This window comes from Prionailurus viverrinus, chromosome A1, assembly GCF_022837055.1.
Source record: "Prionailurus viverrinus isolate Anna chromosome A1, UM_Priviv_1.0, whole genome shotgun sequence".
Taxonomy (NCBI): Eukaryota; Metazoa; Chordata; class Mammalia; order Carnivora; family Felidae; genus Prionailurus; species Prionailurus viverrinus.
Window position 1 is genome coordinate 136,632,940 of NC_062561.1, and position 23,132 is coordinate 136,656,071.

The 23,132-nt window shown below is 39.0% G+C and overlaps 3 protein-coding genes across 10 annotated transcripts in view; 1 reads left to right on the forward strand and 2 right to left on the reverse strand.

Annotated features, from left to right (window-relative positions):
* Positions 1-3,339: 3,339 nt before the first annotated feature.
* On the reverse strand, positions 3,340-19,671 carry AK6 (adenylate kinase 6). Of its 4 annotated transcripts, none has more exons than XM_047852460.1 (5): positions 19,522-19,671; positions 17,446-17,538; positions 7,821-7,879; positions 7,573-7,718; positions 3,340-3,799 (listed from the first exon to the last, which is right to left on the reverse strand). In XM_047852460.1, the coding sequence occupies exons 1-5, from the start codon at positions 19,646-19,648 to the stop codon at positions 3,607-3,609; spliced, it is 618 nt and encodes a 205-aa protein (XP_047708416.1). In that variant the 5' UTR covers positions 19,649-19,671; the 3' UTR covers positions 3,340-3,606. The 4 variants fall into 4 exon arrangements, with proteins under 4 accessions (XP_047708416.1, XP_047708398.1, XP_047708422.1 ...); XM_047852442.1 differs by having other exon boundaries at positions 19,405-19,671; XM_047852466.1 differs by having other exon boundaries at positions 19,485-19,622.
* TAF9 (TATA-box binding protein associated factor 9) lies at positions 15,674-19,533 on the reverse strand. Its single transcript, XM_047852429.1, has 3 exons — positions 19,485-19,533; positions 17,446-17,538; positions 15,674-16,628 (listed from the first exon to the last, which is right to left on the reverse strand). Exon 3 carries the CDS (start codon positions 16,609-16,611, stop codon positions 15,814-15,816), a length of 798 nt encoding a protein of 265 aa, XP_047708385.1. The 5' UTR covers positions 16,612-16,628; positions 17,446-17,538; positions 19,485-19,533; the 3' UTR covers positions 15,674-15,813.
* Positions 19,672-19,837: 166 nt separating the features above from the next.
* RAD17 (RAD17 checkpoint clamp loader component) overlaps positions 19,838-23,132 on the forward strand; it is a 38,489-nt gene continuing 35,194 nt past the window's right edge. For 2 of the 5 annotated variants that reach the window (XM_047852338.1, XM_047852373.1), the window contains exons 1-2: positions 19,838-19,969; positions 21,223-21,326. In XM_047852338.1, the coding sequence (XP_047708294.1) occupies positions 19,954-19,969; positions 21,223-21,326 (120 nt within the window). In that variant the 5' untranslated portion in view covers positions 19,838-19,953. Of the gene's footprint in view, positions 19,970-20,208; positions 20,228-20,284; positions 20,334-20,369; positions 20,432-21,222; positions 21,327-23,132 lie in introns of those variants that run through there. The other 3 variants (XM_047852347.1, XM_047852364.1, XM_047852357.1) reach the window with 3 other exon arrangements.

A 23,132-nucleotide genomic window follows, 5' to 3' on the forward strand; every position in this document is an offset into this window, starting at 1 on the left:
AATTTAGTGAATTCTAGTAATGAAAAAAACATTGTCTTCTCAAAACAGCCATTAATATTACTAAAAATAATAACAGTATGTGCCAAACACTGTTTATTTATATCCTTACAATGACCACATAGTCAAATATGTGATTTGACTGGATAGCACCTATGTGCTATTATCTTAGTCTGAGTAATTCTCTTCTCTATCTCTATACTCATTCTTCAAAGCCCTGCATCCTATAGCATTTATCCTTTTCTGATATTCATAGTAGGAAACAGTTATCTCTTTTATTCTCTATGTTAGAATCTCCAGTAGGGCATTTGCTACAGTCTACCTGATTTGTCTAAAGGGTCCATTTGTATGTATATCTTCTTTGTATACTAGGTTATGATCATCTGAAGGTCAAGAACTTGAGGCTTTCCCCACCAGTTATTTGGTTGGAGTCTTGCATGTATATAATAGGCAATATGATTATTAAAATGAATGTACTAAATGTTATCTTTGCTTACAATTTACTCAGGAATTTACTGGACAGATAAACTTACTCATGTGCCAAGTTCCATGTACATTAAGCAGTATAACTTAATGGGTAAGAGCCTGCTAAGATAGACTCCTGACTCTGATACTTCCTAGCTGTGATCTTGACTGTGTCACTTCATTCTGTGCCCTGTTTCCATCACCTGTAATGGAAATAATAATACCTACCTCAGATGGTATCATGTGGATTAATAGAGCTCACTTTTGAAATGTATTTAAGAGTGCTTGGCATGTAAGATACATGTAATATATACATGTAATATACATGTTATTCTTTCTTACCCCTTTTTTTTAAAGTTTATTTATTTTGAGAGAGAGCGTGTGAGCAGGAGAGGGGCAGAGAGGGAAAGAGAATCCCAAGCAGGCTCCTTGCTGTCTGTGCAGAGCCTGACGTGGGGCTTGATCCGATGAACCATGAGATCATGACCTGATCTGAGATCAAAAGTCAGAGGCTTAACCAACTGAGTCTCTCAGGTACCCTTCTTTCTTACCATTCTTGGCAATATTGTAATAGTAAAAAGCTGGAAACAACCTAAAAGTCTATCAGTAAGGGACAGATTAAACCAAGCATAGCACTCCTATATGGACTTATGTGCAAACTTTAAAAAGATTAGGGATCCAGGGGTGCCTGGCTGGCTCAGTTGGAAGAGCATGTGACTTAATCTCAGGATCGTGAGCTCAAGCCCACATTGGATGTAAAGATTACTTAAATAAAACTTAAAAAAAAAAAAATTAGGGATCCAAAGAAGATGTATGAATGACTAGTAGGTACATCAATAGTCATCAGGGAAATGTAAATCAAGACTAATATGAAATATTACTATACATGCACAGGATGGCTATTAGATGAACAAGTGTTCATCTAGCAGGTACTGGCATGGATGTGGAGAAATTAGATCCCTACTACATAGACAGGGGGAGGGGAATGTAAAGTAATGCAACCATTTTGCAAAACAGTTTGGTCTTTTCGCAAAAAGTTAAACTCAGTTGCGAAAGGACCCAGAAATTTCCCTCTATACACAAGAATTGAAAACCTACATCTACACAAAAACCTGTATACAAATGTTCATAACATAATTCATAAGACCCAGAAAGGATACAACCCAATTGTGCAAATGATGGAATGGATAAACAAGAAGTGGTACGTACAGTGGAATATTACTTGATAAAAAGGAACCAGGTACCTACCAGTAGAGGCTGCAATATGGATGACCTTGGAAACAATATGCTAAGTCAAAGAAGCCAGACATAAAAGGCTACATATTGTATGATTCCATTTATATGAAATGCCCAGAATATGCAAAACCATACAGACAAAGTAAACTAGTGATTCCAAGGGGCTAGGAGATGGGAAAAATGGAAAGTGACTGCTAACAGTACTGGACTTTTTCTAGGTGGGGTAATAAAAATGTTACGTATGGAATTAGATAGTGATGGTTGCAGTATGATGATTACACAATCTTGTGAGTATAATAAAAGCCAGCTAGTTGTGCACTTTTTTTTTAAGTTTATTTTTTGGGTGAGAGTGCAAGTGAGCAGGGGAGGGGCAGAGAGAGAGGAAGAGAAAGAATCCCAAATAGGCTCTGTGCTATTTAGCGTGGAGCCCGATGTGGGGCTCGAACCCACAAAATGTGAGATTGTGACCTGAGCTGAAACCTAGAGTTAGACACTTAACTGAGCCACCCACGCACCCAATTATGCACTTTAAAGTGACAAATTTGGGGGCACCTGGGTGGCTCAGTCAGTTAAGCATCCAACCCTTGATTTCGGCTCAGGTCATGATCTCATTGGCATGAGATCGAGCCCCACCCCATGTTGGGCTCTGCACTGGGTGTAGATCCTGCTTGAGATTCTTTCTCTCCCTCTCTGCCCCTCCCCTGTGCTCTTATTTTTTTTTGTTTGTTTGTTTTAAAGGTTTATTTATTTCTTTAGGGGGGCAGGGGCAGAGAGAGGGAGACACAGAATCCAAAGCAGGCTCTAGGCTCTGAGCTGTGAGCACAGAACCCAACGCGGGACTTGAACTCACAAACCGCGAGACCATGACCTGAGCCAAAGTCGGACACTTAACCGACTGAGCCACCCAGGGCCCCCACGCTCTCTCTCTTAATAAATAAACAAGTAAATAAATAAAAATTTAAAAAAACACATAAAGTAAAATTTTATCTTAATTTGAAAGAATAGGGAGGTCTGTATGTTATGAGATGATATACTCTCCAAAATCTGTTAAATGAAAATAAGAAGATACAGAAGAGTGTATATAATATGCTACCTCATGCTTAAAGCAACTAAAGTACACAAACATACATACTTTGCAGGCATAAAATCTCTCTAAAAGAGACTTAGGAAACCAGAAACATTACTTCTTAAAGGGAGGGGATGGCTGAAGAATAAGGGGTGGCCTGGAAGGGAAACCTACCTTTCCAGTATACCCTTTTGTACCTTCCAGTTTTTGTAGAGTATAAGTATTACCATTTCTTTGTGTGTGTGTGTGTGTTTATTTGAGATGGGGGGAAGGGTGAGGGGAAGCGGGGGAGAGGGGCAGAGAGAGAGAGAGAGAGAGAGAGAATCTTCAGCAGACTGCACACTCAGCATGGAGCCCTACACGGGGCTCAATCCCATGACCCTGTGATCATGACCTGAGCTGAAATCAAGAGTCAGAAGCTCAACTGACTGAGCTGCCCAGGAGCCCCTGTGTGTTTGTTTTTTAAGCAAAGAAATAAAAATGAAAAACTCTGATGTTTTATCTTCAGTCTTAACTTTTACTTTAAGGGATCACTTTTACTTTATTCTGCAATGAACTTAAAAGATAGCCACCCATGTGGTCAGATTTATTTATTCTTTAGCTGTTGAAGCATTTAAAATGAACAGTTTTTACTATCAATCCTTAATGATATTATATATACTATACTTGAGACTTTTGCTTTCTCATGGAGAAAGAAAGCCCACACATAAACCTTTAGGCCATCCATCTATTAGTCTTGCAGCTCAATTTTAATAAAAAAGCTTTACCGACAATTGGACAATTTATTCAATATGGCCGAGATATAACAAGAGTGGTTGTAAAGTGGCTAGTAGTCTTGTAAATCAGGAGCTATGATCCTTAATCCACTGCTCAATCCACTTCAATATCTGATTGATGTTATCCTCTAGATCTTCTGGTTTATTGCTGGGCAGCTGATGTACTATTTCTTCCTTGTAGGATGCTAATGCTTCTTCATAAAGAACTTGAAAAATTTCACACTGAATATTATCTTTTAGTTTCTTCTCATTATAACCCCTGGAAGGCAATGAGAAGATAAAAAAACAGCAAAATGAATGGCATTAACTGGAGTTTTAGGAACACAAGAGAAACCGGACATTTTTAAATACATGAAATATCATGCAAAAATACTTCTTGTAGTCTATTTATTTAAATAAAATAGACTGGCACCTGTAAATATGAGACTTTTTTAGTTATTCATTTTTTTGATGTTTATTTATTTTTGAGCAAGAGACAGAGAGTGAGCAGGGGAGGGGAAGAGAGAGAGGGAGACAAAGAATCCGAAGCAGACTCCAGGCTCTGAGCTGTCAGCAGAGAGCCTGACATGGGGCTCGAACCCATGAACCATGAGATCATGACCTGAGCCAAAGTCGACTGAGCCACCCAGGCGCCCCAATATGAGACTTTTTTAAATATATAAGGTTTATTGAGAGACAGAGAGAGAGCATGAGCAGGGGAGGGGCAGAGAGAGAAGAAGAGAGAGAAAATCCTAAACAGGCTCTGCAGTGTCAGCAAAGAGCCCAAATGCAGGGCTTGATCCCATGAACTGTAAGCTCATGACCTGAGCCCAAGTCCTATGCTTAACCAACTGAGCCACCCAGGTGCCCTGAGAGGCTTTTGTGACAAGAAGTTAAAACTAATATTCAATGTTTAGGTTTGTCTTAATTTCGGCCCCCAAAATTTGTCATCCATTCCATTAGCAAACATATCTACCTACCTCAAGCCAGATATTGAGCTATGAGATAAATAAGAAGTGTAGAGCTTTGGTCCTAGATTTCAAAAGAAATTAGAGGAATTAAGATATAGACAGATAAAACAACGAGGTAGTGTATAAAAATGAAATACTTATGGGGGGTCCCTGGCTGGCTCAGTGGGTGGAGCATGCAACTCCTGATCTTGGGGTTGTAAGTTCCAGCCCAGTGTTGGGTGTAGAGATTAGTTAAAAAATAAAATCTTAGGGGTGCCTGGGTGGCTCAGTCAGTTAAGTGTCTGACTCATCGTTTCAGCTCAGATCATGGTCTCACAATTCATGAGATCGAGCCCCACGTTTGGCTGTGTGCCAACAGTGCAGAGCCTGCTTGGGATTCTCTGTCTCCCTTTCTTTCTGCCCTTTCCCAGTTCACACTTGCCCTGTCTCTCTCAAAATAAATAAACTTTACAAAAAATAAAAAATATTAAAAAAAATTAAATACTTATGATAGGAACACTATATACTAATTGGGTACTTGATCATACAGATAGATGTATCTGTGCTTTACCAATTCCAAAGATGTAAAAAAAAATTAACTTACATTATCTTTAGGCAGATATGTAAATTAGCCAACTAATTAATTAGCTAATGAAAAAGATTTTTAAAAATTCATATTAGTTCAACCTTGTAACAATCAAGAGTAAATTGAATTACTTATGGGGTGCCTAGATGGCTCAGTCAGTTAAGCATCTGACTTCAGCTCGGTCATGATCTCACGGTTCGTAGGTTTGAGCCCTGCATCTGGTCCTGTGCTGACAGCATGGAGCCTAAAGCCTGCTTCAAGTTTTGTGTCTCCCTCTCTCTTTGTCCCTCCCCCACTCACACTCTGTCTGTCTCTCTCTCAAAAATAAACATTTAAAAAAAAAAGTAAATCGAACTACTGAAGGATGATTAACTGTATGAAAACATAACCAACAGAATGAGAGAAAATTTTTGCAAATCATATATCTGATAAGGGATTTGCATCTAAAATACACAAAGAACTCATAACTTAATTAAGAAGGAAGCATAACCCAATAAAAAACTGGGCAAAGTGTCTGAAGAGCTATTTCTCCTAAGAAGACAGACAAATGGGCAATAAGTACATGAAAAGATGCTCAATATCATTAGCGATCAAGGAAATGCAAATCAAAACCACAATGAGATACTACTTCATACCCAATGGGATGGCTACAATGAAAAGACATAACAAGTGTCCACGAGGATGTGGAAATACTAGAACCTTCAAACGCTGCTCTTAGGAAGGCAAATTGGTACAGCCACTTTGGCTAACGGTTCCTCAAAAGGTTAAACATGGAGTTTATTTTATTACCCAGCAATCCCATTCTTAAACTTCATATCCAAGATAATTGAACACAATGTCCACATAAAATCACAGGCACAAATATTCACAGCAGTATTATTTACAATAGCCAAAAAATGGAAAAGACCCAAATGTCTATATTCTGGTAAGTGGATAAAAACGAAGTATTGATACATGCTGCAACATAGATGAACTCTGAAAACATTATGTTAAATAAAAGAAGCCAGACACAGAAGATCATGTACTGTAAGATTTCTTTTACATAAAATGTCCAGAATAGGCAAATCCAAAGAGACAGAAGGTCAATTACTGGTTGCCTAGGGCCAGGGGACTGAGAGGAAATATGGGGAGTGACTGCTAATCGGCACAGGTTTTTGGGGAGGAGGGAGACAATGAACATTTTCTAAAATTGGCTGTAGTAACGGATGCATAATTCTGTGAATATACTAAAAACAAATGTGTATACCTCTAATGGGTGAATTGTATGTATGTGAATTTAGCTCAGTAAAGCTGTTATTTTTTTTAAGGTGATTGATTACTTTGTAACTTTTTCAATGGCTAAAAACAAGACAAGCTCTCTCAAATTTTTTCATATCTTAGTCTTTGGCTATTTATATAAAACAGAAATCTTTTTTTTAAGATTTTATTTTTAAGCAATCTCTATACCAAAGGTGGGGCTTGAATTTACAACCCCAAGATCGAGCACAGCATGCTCCACTGACTGAGCCGGCCAGGTGCTCCAAAACAGTAAATTTCTTCTTTTACAGATTTTAAGTAAACTCAACACCAATATGGGGCTTGAACTTAAAACCTTGAAATCAAGAGTTGCATGGTCTACCAACTGAGCCAGCCAGGTGCCCCAAAACAATCATTTTTAATAAAAAATTTAAATTGTTTGGTTTGCAGAAAGGAATGTGTACCATATGGTCTCCATTACTTCTCTGTTAAAACACTGTTAATGTCGTTTCTCTGCCTAAAAAGACGATTACGGTTTTAGGTCTAGCTCCAACTTTCCCCATATATTTGCTACTATACTCCTTGGTATAAGGATTTTACAAGTATCCTATGCAGTGATGGTTAGTCAGAGCTGACTACTGTCATTGAGAACTACGAATTCTAAACCTGAACTCAGGGAGACTTTTGAAGTGTTCCTTCTGAGATTGCCCCATAAATCCTCTAGAACCTCCATCTTCCTACAGCTTGACTCAAAAGACAGTGGAAAAATGTTTCCCATAAAAATTCCTCTTTTTTGTTTATTCTGGATTAAGTCTGATGCTCTCTTGGAGGGACCAACTCAAAATATATTTTAAAGGTTGGAAATGTTGATTTATCTTGTCAGTTTTTCATAAACTTTCCCATTCATGTTGTGCGGATATTTTGAGTGGGTAACGTACATTCAGCAGTCAGAGTGTTATTGGCTTGGTTGTTTTCCCAGGAAGGTTTTACATTAAGGAAACATCATGACTAAATAGAGTTGCTGTGACAGTATATTTTATTTAATGAAACTGTCAGTTGCAGTATTCATTTACTCAGTTATAAACTATTACCTGTGTTTTACAAATACATCTTTTTCTCTTAGCTTCAGAGCATTGGTACCATACAGACTTGGTTTATAATGAGAGACCAATAGTCACATATTCGAAAGGAATCCTTTATCATGGTTGTACTGGCTAATTTCAGGAATCTGAATAAAGGGTTATATCATACTTTAAGAATTCAGTGTTTTTCCTTTCTTACCTTGTTTCAAGTCTTTTGTACAATACGCTGTTATCTGCTTGCAGCACAAAAACTATATGAAACCAGCGTTCAGGGAAGAAATCACAACCATGGTAATCAACAATAACTCCACCTTCACTCATTTGGTTTTCTAATTCATCAACTACCTGTAAGAAAGGGACAAAAAGAATGCTCCTTTTAAAAAAAAAATGAGGTCAACTTTCCTATTAAATTTTTAGAAGTATACTTTATAAAAAACTTGTACTTACTCTATCTTCATCTAAAATGGGGCAATCATACTCTTCATCATAGCCATCATATAACTGCCCTAAAAGAGATTTACACTGGCTTATTAAACTAGTATTTTATACATAACTGTCAGTAACTTTCAATTAATTTTAGACTTTAGGAAAGGAAATATACCATCAATTACTCTTTGAGAGACTAGAGAGGGCACTAACACAGAGCAGATGTCACACGGACACCAAATGTAAAGAGCAATGCTGATTAAATCAGAATTTTACCTAGAGGGAAACTTGGATAGCAATATATCTGATACAATTTTAGATATCAAAATTGAAACCAACTAAAAAAAAATGAATGATTTCAGAATTTGTGGGACTAATAGAAGAGGACTGCATTATTTTTGTTGAGCTATTTGGTGGGAAGAGGGGACACAGGGATACAGACACTTGCACACATTAACAATAGATTATCAAATATTTTAGGCTAAGGATATGGAACTTAGTAGAAGCAACAGCAGTTTCTCAATTCTAAAAATGAGCCCTCAGTCACACAGGTCCCATCTTTGTGGGGTCTAGGAAAGGAGAGTCAGTTTGACCCAAGTGCTCCTGAACAGTATTTTTACTTCCAGATTTCCAGGATCCTCAAAACCCATGAGTTGAATAAACATTCAGAAGGCAAAACAAGAATGATGGGCAGTTATAAAGAAGGCAGATTTAAATCTCATGTAAGAATTTTCCAACAAATCAAAGCTGGCTTTCAAAGGAAGTCTTGCTTTAGAAGGTGAGACATAATCCTATGCTCACCTAAATCTCTAAGAAATATGTAATAAGGCTTAGACCATCCTTTGAGCCATCTCTAAGAGCATGCTATAGTCCTCCCACATCTTTCCCTCCAATATTTTGGCCCAGGTTGAAATTAGGTTAAAATGAGCATGAGTTCTGAAGTAATAAAAGGGTAGTTCTGAGGGTCAATGAGAGGCACTGAGACAGTTGCAACTTTTTGTCCTGCCAGGACAGTGTATGGACTCATTCTGGCCATGTGAGCACCTCTCAAGCACCTCCCTGTGCCATCTGCTTCCCTGGATTACTGCGCAATTACCAGATACTGTAGTTAAAAAAATTAAACTGTCTTGGTATTGGGAAAACTGGATAATGATTTACAAATAATCTAAATCCTGTATACTATAAACTGGATTAAAGAGCCAATTGTTTAATTCAAAGACAATTAGTGGAAAATTTAATCTGTAAAGGAATGATTCATTTGAGTTTGTTCATTTTAAAACACATAAAATGCTAAATCTCTGTTCAGTGAAAAATAATGTAGCAATAAAAACAACTACTGGGAGAAATTTTTGTAGTAGGACAAAGGCCTGAAATGTAGATTACATAATGACCTTCAAAATCAAGATTAAAAATACGTACCTTAACAAAAAAGAATTCACACACAATGAAAATAATAAACATATGATGAAAAAATGTTGGACTTTCCCAGCTATTAAAGAGATACAAACTAAAATTACCCTTTTTATGCCTGTTGCATTAATCATATATGTATATAATAAATTGGAAATGTATTTCAAAAATAATTTTAGGGGTGTCTGGGTGACTCAGTTGAGTGTCCAACTTTGGCTCAGGTCATGATCTGATCATCAGTTCATGGGTTTGAGCAGTGTGTCCTGCTCTATGCTGTCATCATGGAGCTGGCTTCAGATCCTCTGTCTCCCCCTCCCTCTGTACCTCCCCACTCACACTCTCTTAAAAATAAAGAAGACATTTAAAAAATAATTTTAAAAATAAAAATGTCATACCCATTCATAGATTTCCTCTACCATTTAATTTCTAGCCAGAAAAAATTTTAAGTGATAAACATTCAACAATAGGAAAAACTTAAATCTCGGTTTACTAGTTTGATGAAATATTATGTAATTAAAGTCAAGAAAATAAATATTAGGTAGTATTATGTAGTATGGACTAGGTCACACATGATAAATGCTTATGACACAAAGGGTAAAACATAAAAAGCAGAATTCAAAGTTGTAATAGGGCCACAGATCAGAAATACAAAAGATGGAAATAAATTAGGATTTGAAGTACTTTTTTGGTGTATTATTTTTACAATGCCACAAAATCTAATACCTACTGTTGATTCCATACTATGTAGGAATCTGCAGTAGATAAATACTGAGGTTCCTTCATATTTTAAATCCTTAACTCTCAAGACTAGTGAAATTGTTAAAAAATATGCTATCTAAAATAGAGACAACCACTGCAATATTGAGTCAGAATTAAAGTCTTTATACCGCAATGCTGAAATGCAGGATTTCTTAAATCATGTTAATGTAGTTGAATAGTGTAATCCAACCTTTAAAACATTCATTTCAAAAAACACCTATCAAATACCTACCATGTACAAGTGCCTGTAGGGATAATAAGGATTTAATAATGAGCACAATGACCAAGAAGGCAAACGTAGTCTTTCCGTTAAAGAGTTTGCAATAAAATTAGAGAGGACAAAGTAACCTGGAAATTATAATAGGATAATACTTTAAAAGTGGAACATTAGGGAAGGCTTCCTGGAGAAAGTGACTTTTAAGTGGAGACTTGAAGCAGGTACCTAGGGAAAAAAGGTAGGGATGACTATTTTCAACAGAGAAAAACAATATTCAAAGGCAGAGAGAATTAAGAGGGCAAGACTCAAGGGAGGGAAAGTTTCTTAGACTATGTATAAAATAGGTGATAAAGGGTCAGGTAAATTGAGGCCAGATCAAAAAGGGTTGCAGAGTTAGACTTAACCTAAGGCAAAGTAAAATCATTAAAACATTTTAAGCCTGAAATGACAGGATCAATTACAAATTTTTAAAAATTATTTTGGTTTCTCCATAGAGAGTAAGTTAGAAGGAAGCAAATCCAGAAACAGGGATACCAGATCAAGGCTACTGCAGAATTTTAGGTGAGTGATAATTATAACCCGTACCATAGGGAATGGAGAAATGGATTCTAAAGTTCATTTTAGGGGCGGCTGGGTGGCTCAGTCAGGTAAGCGTACAGCTCTTGATTTCACCTCAGGTCATGATCTCATGGTTTGTGAGATCAAGTCCTGCATTGGACTCTGCACGGGCAGAGCAAAGCCTATTTGGGATTCTCTCTCTCCCTCTCTCTCTCTCTGCCCCTCCCCGGCTTGTGCTTGCTCTCAAAAAAAAAAAAAAATCCTTTAAAGTTCATTTCAAATTTCATGGGGTCCCTGGTGACTCAGTCAGCTGAGCGTCCAACTTTGGATCAGATCATGGTCTCTGAGTTTGGGAGTTCGAGTACCGCGTCAGGCTCTCTGCTGTCGGTGCAGAGCCCACTTGGCATCCTCTGTCCCCCTCTCTCTGCTTCTCCCCTACTTGTGCCCTCTAGCTCTTAAAAATAAACATTAAAGGGTGCCTGGGTGGCTCAGTCAGTTGAGTATCCGACTTCAGCTCCAGTTATGATCTCACGATTTGTGGGTTCAGGCCCCGTGTCATGCTCTGTGCTGACAGCTCAGAGTCTGGAGCCTGCTTCGGATTCTTTGTCTCTCTCTCTCTCTCTCTCTAGCCCCTCCCCTGCTCATGCTCTGTCTGTCTCTGTCTCTCAACAATAAATGTTAAAAAAAAAAAAAAGTTTAAAAAAAACATTTAAAAAAAGTTCATTTCAAATTTCTGAAAAAAACGGAAAAACGTATGCTACTTTATTATTTTTTTATGTATGCCACTTTACAAAGTTTCAGTTGGAAGTCAAATTTAGAGCTAAGTACAGGATCCTAATCTAGAAACGATAAAAAGGCTTGAATTGATTAACCTACCAAAAGCTTAGAAAATTCAATTTTCTCAACAAAGTTTTATGATTTAAAGTTAGTTGCAGAAAACAAATTGTGGGGCCAAAGTTAAATGGCTTAAGTTCTTACCTCAAAAGATCTTCCTACCTGTTGTTAGTCAAGCAATAAAATCATTACATTTTAACTGCCCTCCTAGAGTTTATACTCACATGAAAGCTGTTCTTTAATGATGTTGGATGCTAACTATTTCGTTGCTATTGCCAATATTTAAAACATTTTCAGATTTCTTACTTTGTACTTTTTTTTTTTTTTTTTTTTTAAGTAAGCTCCATGCCCAATGTAGGGCTTGAACTCACAACCCTGTGATCTTGAGTCCCATGCTCTACAGACTCAGCCAGCCAGGCACCCCCTCCCCAACCCCGATTTCTTGCTTTGAAAAATTTACATTTACCTCAATCCAACAAGCAGCTTATAACTGTGATGCAATTAGTACAAGAAGCTAATTGGTTTAGAAAGATATAGTGCTTTGATACCTGACCTTTTATGTAGAGAAAAGCACAATAAATCCTACTTAGAGGTTAGTGAGCACCAAAGATGTGACATTTGAGTTGGGTCTTCCTCTCTTTTTTTAAGAATCTCAAGCACGATCCACGCTTAGTGCAGAGCCTGGCGCAGGACTCCATCCCACGACCCTGGGATCATGACCTGAGCAGAAATCAAGAGTCAGCCACTCAGCTGAGTCACCCAGGCGCCCCCCCTTGAGTTGGGTCTTTTAAAGAGTTGTTTAAAAGGCAGATTAAAAAAAAAAAAAGGCAGATAAGGGCATCTCCAGGTAAAGGGAACAGCACTTGTAAAGACCTGGAGGTCAATTCCCAGTGAGGAACAAGCGCACTGTGCGCAGAATGAAGGGAACCTAGGGGAGTGGCTGCAAGTAAGGCTAAAGGTAAACTCAAACCAGTTCATAATCCATACATTACAGATGATGGACTTTATCAGAAAAAGTTCAAGTCTTGTTTATTCCCTCTCCCTCTTCTTTATAAAGGACATAATAATGGCATAGAAGAGGAAAAGATACTAAAGAGTAGGAGATTTAGGAGAAATGGGCTTGAAAATAGGATAGGGATACCATAGGGATTTTTCAGGCAAACCACCAAGATTTATGGGGCAAGTGGATCTGTGTTAGCATGTTTGTGTTTCTACGCGAGGGGAACAAGAATCAAGCATGAGCAAGTAGGATTTCAGAGCATGTGCTTCTTAAATGTTTTAGTTTGTGAAAAGGTCTGGCAACTGTCAAGAAGGTGATTACCTTTAGTAGGATCTTGAAAAAAAAAATTTTTTAATGTTTATTATTGAGAGACAGAGACAGAGCATGAGCATGGGAGGGGCAGAGAGAGAAGAGGAGACACAGAATCTGAAGCAGGCTCCAGGCTCTGAGCTATCAGCAGAGCCCGAAACGGGGCTCAAACTCACAGACTGTGAGATCATGACTGGAGTCGAAGTTGGACACTTAACCGACTGAGCCATCCAGGTGCCCCGAAACTGGGCTCTTTTAAAAGGGAGTAACTAGTTCAGAGTGAATGAGATTACTAAAGGGAGGGGCAAAACTACAATACAGCTGCAGTGAAATTATGGGGGAAGACGTGTATGTAGGAGGATCACATGCAGACTGGGAGACAGCAGTGCTGGAGGGGCCACCAGGGAGGTTAGCTTCAGAGCATTCCAGGGGTAGCTTCCAGTGGAGGAAAAAAAATGGGATAAAGAGGTTAGAGCGGGGATAGCAAGCATTTTCTGTAAAAGGCCAGATAGCAAACACTTCATGCTTTGTGCGCTAGTCTTCAGCTAATGTGGTTTCTATAAAAAACAGCAGTTTGTCAACTCCTGGATTAGAAAGAGATCAAGATTTTAAGTGCTGAGGGCTCAGCTATGCATAACAATGTTCCAAATGGACCCAACGTTAATAGAATTATAACACTTTGTCTAGACATATGGGGATCCTGGGGTTTATGACCAGAGGCTGAAGACTGATAAACTTGTGGCAGGAAAATTAAGGACGCTGTTAAGTAATTAAGTGATTGCATAAGGGAAAGTAAGAATCTGAGACTGGAGTAACAGGGTAAAAAAGCATTCTTAGCCATACCATATTTAGGACTCCCCATTTTATTAAGCTTAATTCCTTACCAAATTTTTCCTACCTTGGTTCCACATGGCATAAGTCTCTTACAAATGATATAGCAACTCAACAGGTTACTAGAATGGCAATAAATTCTATTTAGACAGATTTATTTAAAACAAGTGGGTTGTTTTTGGTCTTATTGCTTTATAGCAGGGTTCTCAATCTCAAATACTGACGTTTTGAGCTTGATAATTCCTTTATGGGAATGGAGAGTTATTCTGTGAATTGTGGGATGTTCAACAGAATCCCTGGCTTCCACTCCAGTCCTGACTACTGAAAGTATTCAGAAATTGCCAAAAGTCCCCTGAAAGGCAAAAATCACACCTAGTTGGGAACCACTCCTTTACAGATGATTACATGGTTTCTCTTAAAATATATCACTATTTGAGAAAAATGAACAGGTAGTGGTCTCAGTATATTTTCTAGTTAAGATTTTCAGATATATTCAAATAGCATCTGGAGAAAAGAACAATCTGGTACATTACGAAAAACCCTATAGAGTACTTTATCTAACACCATGTTAAGAGAGACCAGAAATCCTTTATCCGGCGTTATGGGAGAAGTGGGGGAACCCAAGGCTTAGATTCTATCTTATGAAACAATCTCATCAATAAAATACAGAGGACATTTGGGACTATATACTCCATTAGGTGTACATACACTGGCTAAAAGTGTTGAGTACAAGTACACCAGGAACCAATTGTCTAGTGTTATTATTCCTCTCATACTATTCGTGATAAATCATATAGCAACTTCATTACATTTAGAAATGTTAAAGTCAGTGGGTAAGAGAAACTGGAAGACTGAAACTGACAACTGTATGGGACTGTGAAATCACTTGTCAAATTCAACAGGCAAAGAAGAAAACCAGATTTTATATAGGTATAAAATGGGGAGACTGACTAGCCTTGTACAACAGCAAATAAATACCTAAATTTTATGAACTGTAAATACCTGGATTAAAATATCACCATGAGTGACATCTGGATGGCTCAGCAGTTAAGCATCTGATTCTTGGTTTAGGCTCAGGTCATGATCTCATGGTCATGGGATGGAGCCCCACATCAGGCTCCAGGTTGAGTGTGGAGCCTCTCTGGGATTCTCTCTCTCCCTCTTTCTCTCTGCCTCTTAGTTGAGTGTGTGCGCATGCACTCTCTCAAAACACTGAAAAAAAATATGAACATGATACTTATAGCATCAAGAATATGACAAAGCTAAGATGTGCAAAACTGACCTGCAAAAAAGGATACTGGGGAAAAAAAGATATTGCGGGGGAGGCAAGTGAGCAAGGGGCAGAGAATCCCAGGAGCAGCAGGAGCGGGGGGGGGGGGGGGGCAGGAAGGGGGAGAGAGACAGAGAGAAGGAGAACGTGGGGCTCACCTGAAACAGGGCTCATGCGACATGGGGCTCAAGCTCACCAACCATGAGATCATGAGCTGAGCCGAAGTCAGATGCTTAAGGACTGAGCCACTCAGGTGCCCTACTGGAAAAAATTTTTTTGCAATTTTAAAGTTGAACGATAATGGGAGACCCATCAAAGGTCCTTAAATACAACCAAAGAGATAAAAAAATAGGACCTAGGAAGAAGTTAATAATTGACAGATTATTCATCAAAACAGATGAAGTGGTCTCTCCAAAAAAGACATAGTTCTATGAGAGTGACTTATACACTAGGGATCATACTGTGGTCTAAACATCTGAACACACCAGAAGTAACACTCTAGTGGTAATGAATAGGCCACAACAACTTCAAGTTGTTTTAAGGGTTATTCCTGTTGGTGACACAAAGAAAACTGCTTCTAAAAACATAATTGCCAAAGTACCAACAAAGTAATGAACAACTTTATTTTTTATACTTGAAGGCTGATGAAAAACCATTACTAATCCTATTAAAGAAAATCCAACAACTCAGAGAGGGTAACTATATTTACTCATTAAATACAATTTACATGTTCTACAACACAACATGAAAACACCCAGCATGCATGTTTAATCTCAGTACAATGGATTCAAGACCAAGTACACATGTTACAAGCATCAAAGCTAGATTACAAATTATCATAGTCATCATCATCGTCGTCATCATCATCATCATCATCTTCTCGTTTTCTTTTCAATGCATTTGCTGATTCATTGGCAGTATTTTGTGATGACACCATGTTAGTGGTTATAAGAATGTTCTTGGACCCAATTAATGATGGATTAATTAGAACATTCTGAACTGCAGATGTTGCAGGAATTGATGCTTTTACAGTTGGGGACTGTGAAGTGGGCATCTGTACTGTAAACCTTTGCCCCGTGAGGGACATTGGAGTCCCTACTTTAGTTGACACAGACATGGTTTGTGGGGTTGGCGTGCCAAGCGTGGGAGTACTTGGTCTGCTAGTAACTGAACCAACACTTAACCGCGGAACTGTTATTCTTCCCGCAGAAGTAGATGCCTTTTTTTGTAAAGACTTAAGTCTATAGTTTGGAGCAGTCAAGCAATATCTATCAGGTGGCAACCTGGGGCCTGAATATGGCTTGATTAAGGGCAAAGGAGTTTGATTTCTTTGCCTTGCAATATCTAATAAAAAATCTCTTGGGGGAGGAGAGGTAAAAGACTGATCAGCACGACACTGGATTGCCAATCGCACATCATCTGCATCAACAGTAGCTTTCTTAGCATGGCTTGAATAAATTTTTGCATCATCTAGAATTGTGGTCACATATCGGAAGGCAAACTCCAACATCTGATTTATAACTCTTGGCTCATATTCTGTAATCCCCATATCCTTCAGGATTTGTGCCATCATCTGTGCATCTTTCGGCATGCTCTTGGGAGAAGCCATCTTGCCAGAATCCATGATATCCGTTGATCAGACTTTAGATCATTTGAAAAAAATATGTACATTAGATCAAACCTGAAATAGTTACTTTAGTAGCAACTGTCAGGAACTTTCTAAATTTTAAATACTGTTAAAATTGTGAAAATATATTTAAAATTTTTAAATATTAAATCTTTTTAATTTTAATGAGGCACACTTAAAAGTCCCCTTTACTTAAATTTATGGAGTTTCCACCCTATCCAAATCATTACAGGATATACAAAAATGAAGACACAAATAAGGGAGTGATAAAAGACTGGGGGGAAACAGTAAAATAAATAAAAACATTTATCACTTCAGAATAATGTTCAGTTGTGTGCAGGCATGCAACTATCAAATGAATCTAAGAAAAAAAAGAACAGTCATGTCCTACTGACTGAGTTCAAAATAATGTGTCCTTCCAGTGAGAACAATATACTATCTCCACAGATACGCTTAGCAGTACCCACACTTTTATGTGTTTGTCCATCTCAAAAACATTCTCCCCAAATCCCATCTCTTCATGGAAACATTCCCAATTATTACCACTCAAAAAAAAAAAAAAAAAAAAAAACCCCAAAACAAAACACAACAACAAAAAACTATTGGCCAAGAGGGCAGGGGAGGATGGGATGTAACAGTCAAAACAACCAGAACACAGTATTATACACTTATTTTCTCTTTCTATGGGTCCTCAACAGAGCATCAATTCCTTAAAAGCACTGTCTCTGCTTTTTGTACCTCTCACAAATATAGTACTAACTCCATTATCTACTCTCTTTAAAAAAACCAAAAAAACCAAAAATCAAAAACTAGCACCAAAGTATCCCTTACCTTCTCGAGCTAAATCACCCACATTAATGTATTTCAGTCCTGATCTTGATGCAAGTTCTTTGCCTAGGGTGGTTTTTCCAACCCCTGGTGTACCTGTAAGACAAGCCACAGAAGAATACTGTTCATAAAATACTTGTTAGACTTCAGCCACCTATATACCCTTCTTAAAGTGCTTAACAACTGAAATGAAAAATTTCCTAATTAGCAATCCTCTGTGAATTACTATACACTATGACCTAATCAAAGTTACTCAAAGCCTGCTGGATAGCAGAATCTTGCCAAGTATATCTGATCTATCAGGATTAAGGCTTGGGTGATTCTGATACCAATGCAGACTGCCTGCCACCATAACAGATACTCCAATAATAACACTAGTGATCTCAAATTACCATCATTTATTTGCTTTCATTTTAAAAAAATGAAGAAATTATTCATGGAAAAAATTTAACCAGTATGAGGGACAAATCTCATTTCCACTACTGGCTCCACTACCTCTTCCTTAGAGGTAACCACTGAAAAGCAGTTTCTTTGATCTTTCTCAAGAAATCCTAATGCATATGTGTTTGTGTATACACATGTGTATTTATATATATGGCAACCCATATATATACACATATGTGCATATGTATATATGTATTACATATGTATTACACGCATTTTTATATAATAAACACACCATACGTTCATTGCCTTTCAGAGAAATAGCAGTACTAGGCATTGTTCTTCACTTTTCCTTTTTTTACATCTATTTTATTTCAAAATAATCAAATGTGTAATTTTCAGCTCAGAACAGGTTAGAGCCAGTGGAGTTATAAAACTTGGTCATTATAATAATTAAAGATAACAGAGACAAATCATGCCTCCGTTTACACGACAAGAACTTTTACAAGTCCACTGTAATACACCAAGTTTGAACCCTGGACTATCCTGTGTTTGTTTTTTCCTGGACTACTGTGTTTTCCATAAAATGTTCACCTTTAGGTTTTTGACAGTACGGCTGGATACTAAAATACCAGGACCCTGGCTGACCCCAACAGTTCAGAAGTTGTAGTATCTTCCCCTAAGGAATCATAATAGGTAAACAGATTACTATCTGTAGCTTTCAAAAACCGAAAAGACGTGGGCGCTGTCAACAAGATTATGTTTTGTTAAATAATAAACTTCTACTGCTTTGTTGCCAGGAAGAGCGTCTCAATTTTTGTGTTCCAACACCATCTACACCCATTTGACTTTTGCATGAATGCCCCATGATGCTATTAACTACAATTTAATAAACATTTAAACAGCTAACAATAGTCTTTAAAATCATAATGCGAAAGTTCAGTAGGCCTTCCGTATAACAAGCGCCCTGCATACGGGTACAAAGACCGAGAAGGGACGAAACTATCATCCCAGGAACTTTAGTGCATCTAAACAAGAGAAACGATCAGGGATGCTCAGGAGGTGCCTTTTCTTTTTGAAAGGAAAAAACAAAAAACAAAACAAAACAAACAGAAAAGAGCTTCTGACACTAACTCAACGTACACAGCAAGTTAACCAAACTACGTCACAAATATCCGAACCCTTTTACCCAAAAGTGATTATCAGACACCAAGGAAAATGAAACATGGCCAAGAAAGGCCTAAGGACGAGGCATCCAGCATTATATACAAAATGACTGCCTTACATTATCTCGCTTAAAACTCTAAACACAACCCTAGCAAAGAAAAAAATCAACACCATTTTACAAACAAAAACCAGATTACCAAAGATTCGGCAGAATCAGATTTCTGGCCAGAAAAGGGACCAGGACAGGTCTCTCTCTCTCCCTACCTCACCGAGTGACCTCAGGCCAAAAGAATAACGTTCCCCGCCCCCACCCCGCCTCCCGCAACGATCGGAGGACCAGGTCTAGAGGCCGGGACCACAGCCACGCCGCGCCGCCCTCCACTAGCCTCGAAACACCGAACGGCACGGCACCCTTTCTGGCGCCCGACGCCCCACAGCACTCAGGTCCGTAGCCTGCCCGCAGCCCAGCGCCTCCCCGCCGCGCGCCTGACCGGTGAGCAGGATGTTCGGAAGCAACATGGTCCTCACCGCGCTGGCTCTGGGCGCCTTGGCTCACGCACTCTACGCACGACAGGGAGGAGCTGAAAGGGGCGAGCTGCGGCAAGCGCCAGCGGCCTCGGGGTTCTCGAGGCCCTCCGCGGCGCTCGCGGCCCATCTCTACCGCCTAGTCACTGAACATTGGTTACCTGGCCTTCTATAGCACGTTTTCAGTGCAGTGTCCCAGGATGGGGCACAGGTCAGGTCCGCGTTCCGGGTCAGGCAATGCGGTAGATGCCTAAGTCACAGGCGCCGTTGGCGGCCGCCCTTCTGCCTGTGTCGCGGAAGCGCCGACGGGTCTAAAAGGTCCCCGGTAGGCGGGACCTCTGAGAGGCTCGGCGCTGAGCCCGGGTAGGGCCAGGTGGTTGCCCTTCCGCTGGTGGAGAGCTTGGGCTCCTCCGCTCCTCTCCGCCCACGAGGGGGATGCAGCTCCCGGAAAGTAAGGCCGCCGCGGCTGCGGCTGTAGTATATATATGTTCTAGAGACGCGAACCCATCTCTGCCTTAACGCCTCCCCGAGCTCTCTTCGCTCCTCCTCCCGACCTGCCCATCCCATTTGGAGATGAGAGGGTGGGGGTGCAGAACTCTGGCCTGGGGTCGGGGCACGCGAACGCATCTCGGCTGATTAGTAGCTTTGACGTTTGACGAATGTCTGGTCTTAGTATCTCCCCGCAGTGTGTGTGGCGCGGGGTGGGAGGGTGAGTAGGCCAGAAATATTCTTGAAGGTCTTTTCTACCTCTGACGTCTCATTTCAGGAAACTGGCATCCATCATCTGGGACAGTTACTTTTCTTTTTTAAAGGAGGTAATTGTCAGTCTTGTTTCCAAAGAGCGACCAGAGTCCTGACCGTAAAAACAGTCTGCATCTTTTATTTCGACCTGCCAGCTATATTTATCCAACAGGTGTTTTTTTCCACCTATGTATCTCTGAAACTCCAAAGCAAAAACCTCTCTAATCATGAACAATTTGTGTGTGTTGGGGGGGGAGGGGGAGGTGTACAGTTTGTTTTATCGTGTATGGAAGCTTTTACACATATAAACTGTGTACATCCAAACCATAAAGCCCAATACAGTTTCCAATTTATAAGTTTGCAGACCTTAAACTTTGCTTCTAGCTAATTTAAAATTGTTGAATTCACTAGTTTATATAAACATTAAAGAATTATTAAAGTCAGAAAATACAGTGTTACCTGCAAATTTCCTAGTATGTTCAATTAAGGAAAACAGTTACAGTTATTATACAGTTAGATTTAAACTCTTTTTCCAAAATAAGTGGAAGTATGAATTTGTTATGTGGTCAGTTTGTTTTTTTTTAATTTTGTGGGGAAAAAAAAACCTGCAGTGGTAATTTAAAATGAAGGAAATTTTAATTTTCAGCATAAGAACACAAATAGAATTGTCTTATTTTTTTTTTTTTACTGACAAAATGTGAAGTATGTGTTTTTTCTGTTTTCTCTAATATATTATTGAGTACATGTGAAAGACAACGCTTAACACAAGTAGTTTATTTGACATTGTTGTAGTAATTGAAAGTACACTTTGTTGTAGCATTTTGACTTCGTTGTATATATTTGCTATGTTGTCTTTCACTAGTTTTTGAACTTCTCTTATCCTGTTGATTAGAATGGTATATGTCACCATATCTCTATTTTACAGTTTCTCCTATTTTGAAATTTTTTTCTTTTTTTCTCTAGGTGAAGTATACTTTAATGTACTACAGGTTGTATACTACGGATGGGAACTATTAAAGTTTATAATGTCAAAAACTTTTCTTAGACCAAAGGTATCTTCCACAAAGGTATGACACACTAAAATGGCCATGTAATAATTGTCCAAAAAGAATGGTAAATTTTGTGTATGTTCTTAATGACTTATTATTGCCATCAAAGTAACAATGCCCAGTATGTGATGTAATTAATCTAAAAATTGTGATAGTAAGTTGTGAAGTGACTAAAACCACAATTTTAAAAAAGTGATTATAATCTCAGTTGCAAAGAAAAGCCTGAAAACTCTTAAATGAAAGGTCAGTAGAAGAAAAAGAAATATATGAGTCTTAGTTGGTGTTAAAGCGTAACAACAAGCCGTGCCTCTTAGAAACCTTAGTTCTCACTAAGGCTAGTGGGCAGAGTAGGATGGGGGTCAGGTGGTATCATACTCATTTGCAGGGTACCTATTTTCTAGTGGTGGGTCTTATTTTTCTTTGATCTTAAATAAGTGACTAAACTTTGCTCTTTCTCAGTCTTTTTTTTTTTTTCCAGTGGATGGGAGTCCACATTTATATAAGAAATAAAACTGTAAAATGTATAAGTAACATGCAGATCAGAACTATGAGATCGGGGATGTGAGGGCGATCTGGCTGCGACATCTGTCACCCCATTGATCGCCAGGGTTGATTCGGCTGATCTGGCTGGCTAGGCGGGTGTCCCCTTCCTCCCTCACCGCTCCATGTGCGTCCCTCCCGAAGCTGCGCGCTCGGTCGAAGAGGACGACCTTCCCCGATAGAGGAGGACCGTTCTTCGGTCAAGGGTATACGAGTAGCTGCGCTTCCCTGCTAGAACCTCCAAACAAGCTCTCAAGGTCCATTTGTAGGAGAACGTAGGGTAGTCAAGCTTCCAAGACTCCAGACACATCCAAATGAGGCGCTGCACGTGGTAGTCTGCCTTTCTTTAAAAAAAAAAAAAAAAAAAAAGAACTATGAGATCGGGGTGCCTGGATGGCTCAGTTATTTAAGGCTCTGATTTTTATTTCGGCTCAGGTCATAATTTCATGATTTGTGAGTTTGAGCCCTTGAGTGAGGTTCTCAGTGGCAGTGTAGAGCCTGCTTGGGATTCTCTTTCTGCCTCTCTCTCTCTGCCCCTCCCTTCCTCCTGTGCTCTCGCACAGTCGTTCTTTCTCTCTCTGTCTCTCTCTGTCCCTCTCTCTCAAAAATAAATATACATATAAGAAAATTGAATTAGGGCGCCTGGGTGGCTCAGTCAGTTAAGCACCTGACTTCAGCTCACATCGTGATATCATGTGGTTTGTGAGTGCGAGCCTGCATTTGGGCTGTCTGCTGTGAGCGCAGAGCCCATTTTGGATCCTTTGTCTCCCTCTCTCTCTGCCTCTCCCCTGATCTCAAAAATACATAAACATTAAAAAAAAAAAAAAAGAATTGCGAGATCAGATTTGCTATCAAAAGGTTTACTATAGCAAATGATATTTTTACATACTCCTAAAATACAAGAAAAGAGCCAAAATTGTAGTGCCACTAACAGTCTTGAGGAAGAGGAAATGAATTAGGTGGCTATGACTGAATTTTTTTCCCACAGGTCTTCATTCCTTTACCCACTGGTGATAATATTCCTAACTTTTTGTCCTTAACGTGGGAGTGAAGTGTGACTTTCATTCCTAAAATACTTCTAAATCTCAACTTGCATTTCCTTAGCATTGTCTAATATGTGGTACACAACTATGGCTGAGTATTCAATGAAAATGTACCCTAGGTTTCCCCTTGTTAGCCAGCCAGGGAATTTCAAAAGCCAGTACTAAGCTAGGTTTTTCTAGATTAACACTGTAGGAATGTTAAGAAAATTCATCTTAAAAATTTTAGTTACTAAAAAGAGCT

Excerpts from the sequence above, each read along its gene's own strand:
- AK6 (XM_047852442.1), bottom strand. The coding sequence starts at position 19,648 with ATGGGCCGCGAGCGCCGCGGAGGGCCTCGAGAACCCCGAGGCCGCTGG. Across the intron at positions 7,880-17,445 it reads GGGTGATTTAGCTCGAGAAG|GGCAGTTATATGATGGCTAT; the intron begins GTAAGGGATACT and ends AATCTCTTTTAG. Across the intron at positions 3,800-7,572 it reads TACAAAAGACTTGAAACAAG|GGGTTATAATGAGAAGAAAC; the intron begins GTAAGAAAGGAA and ends ATTGCCTTCCAG.
- TAF9 (XM_047852429.1), bottom strand. The coding sequence starts at position 16,611 with ATGGATTCTGGCAAGATGGCTTCTCCCAAGAGCATGCCGAAAGATGCA.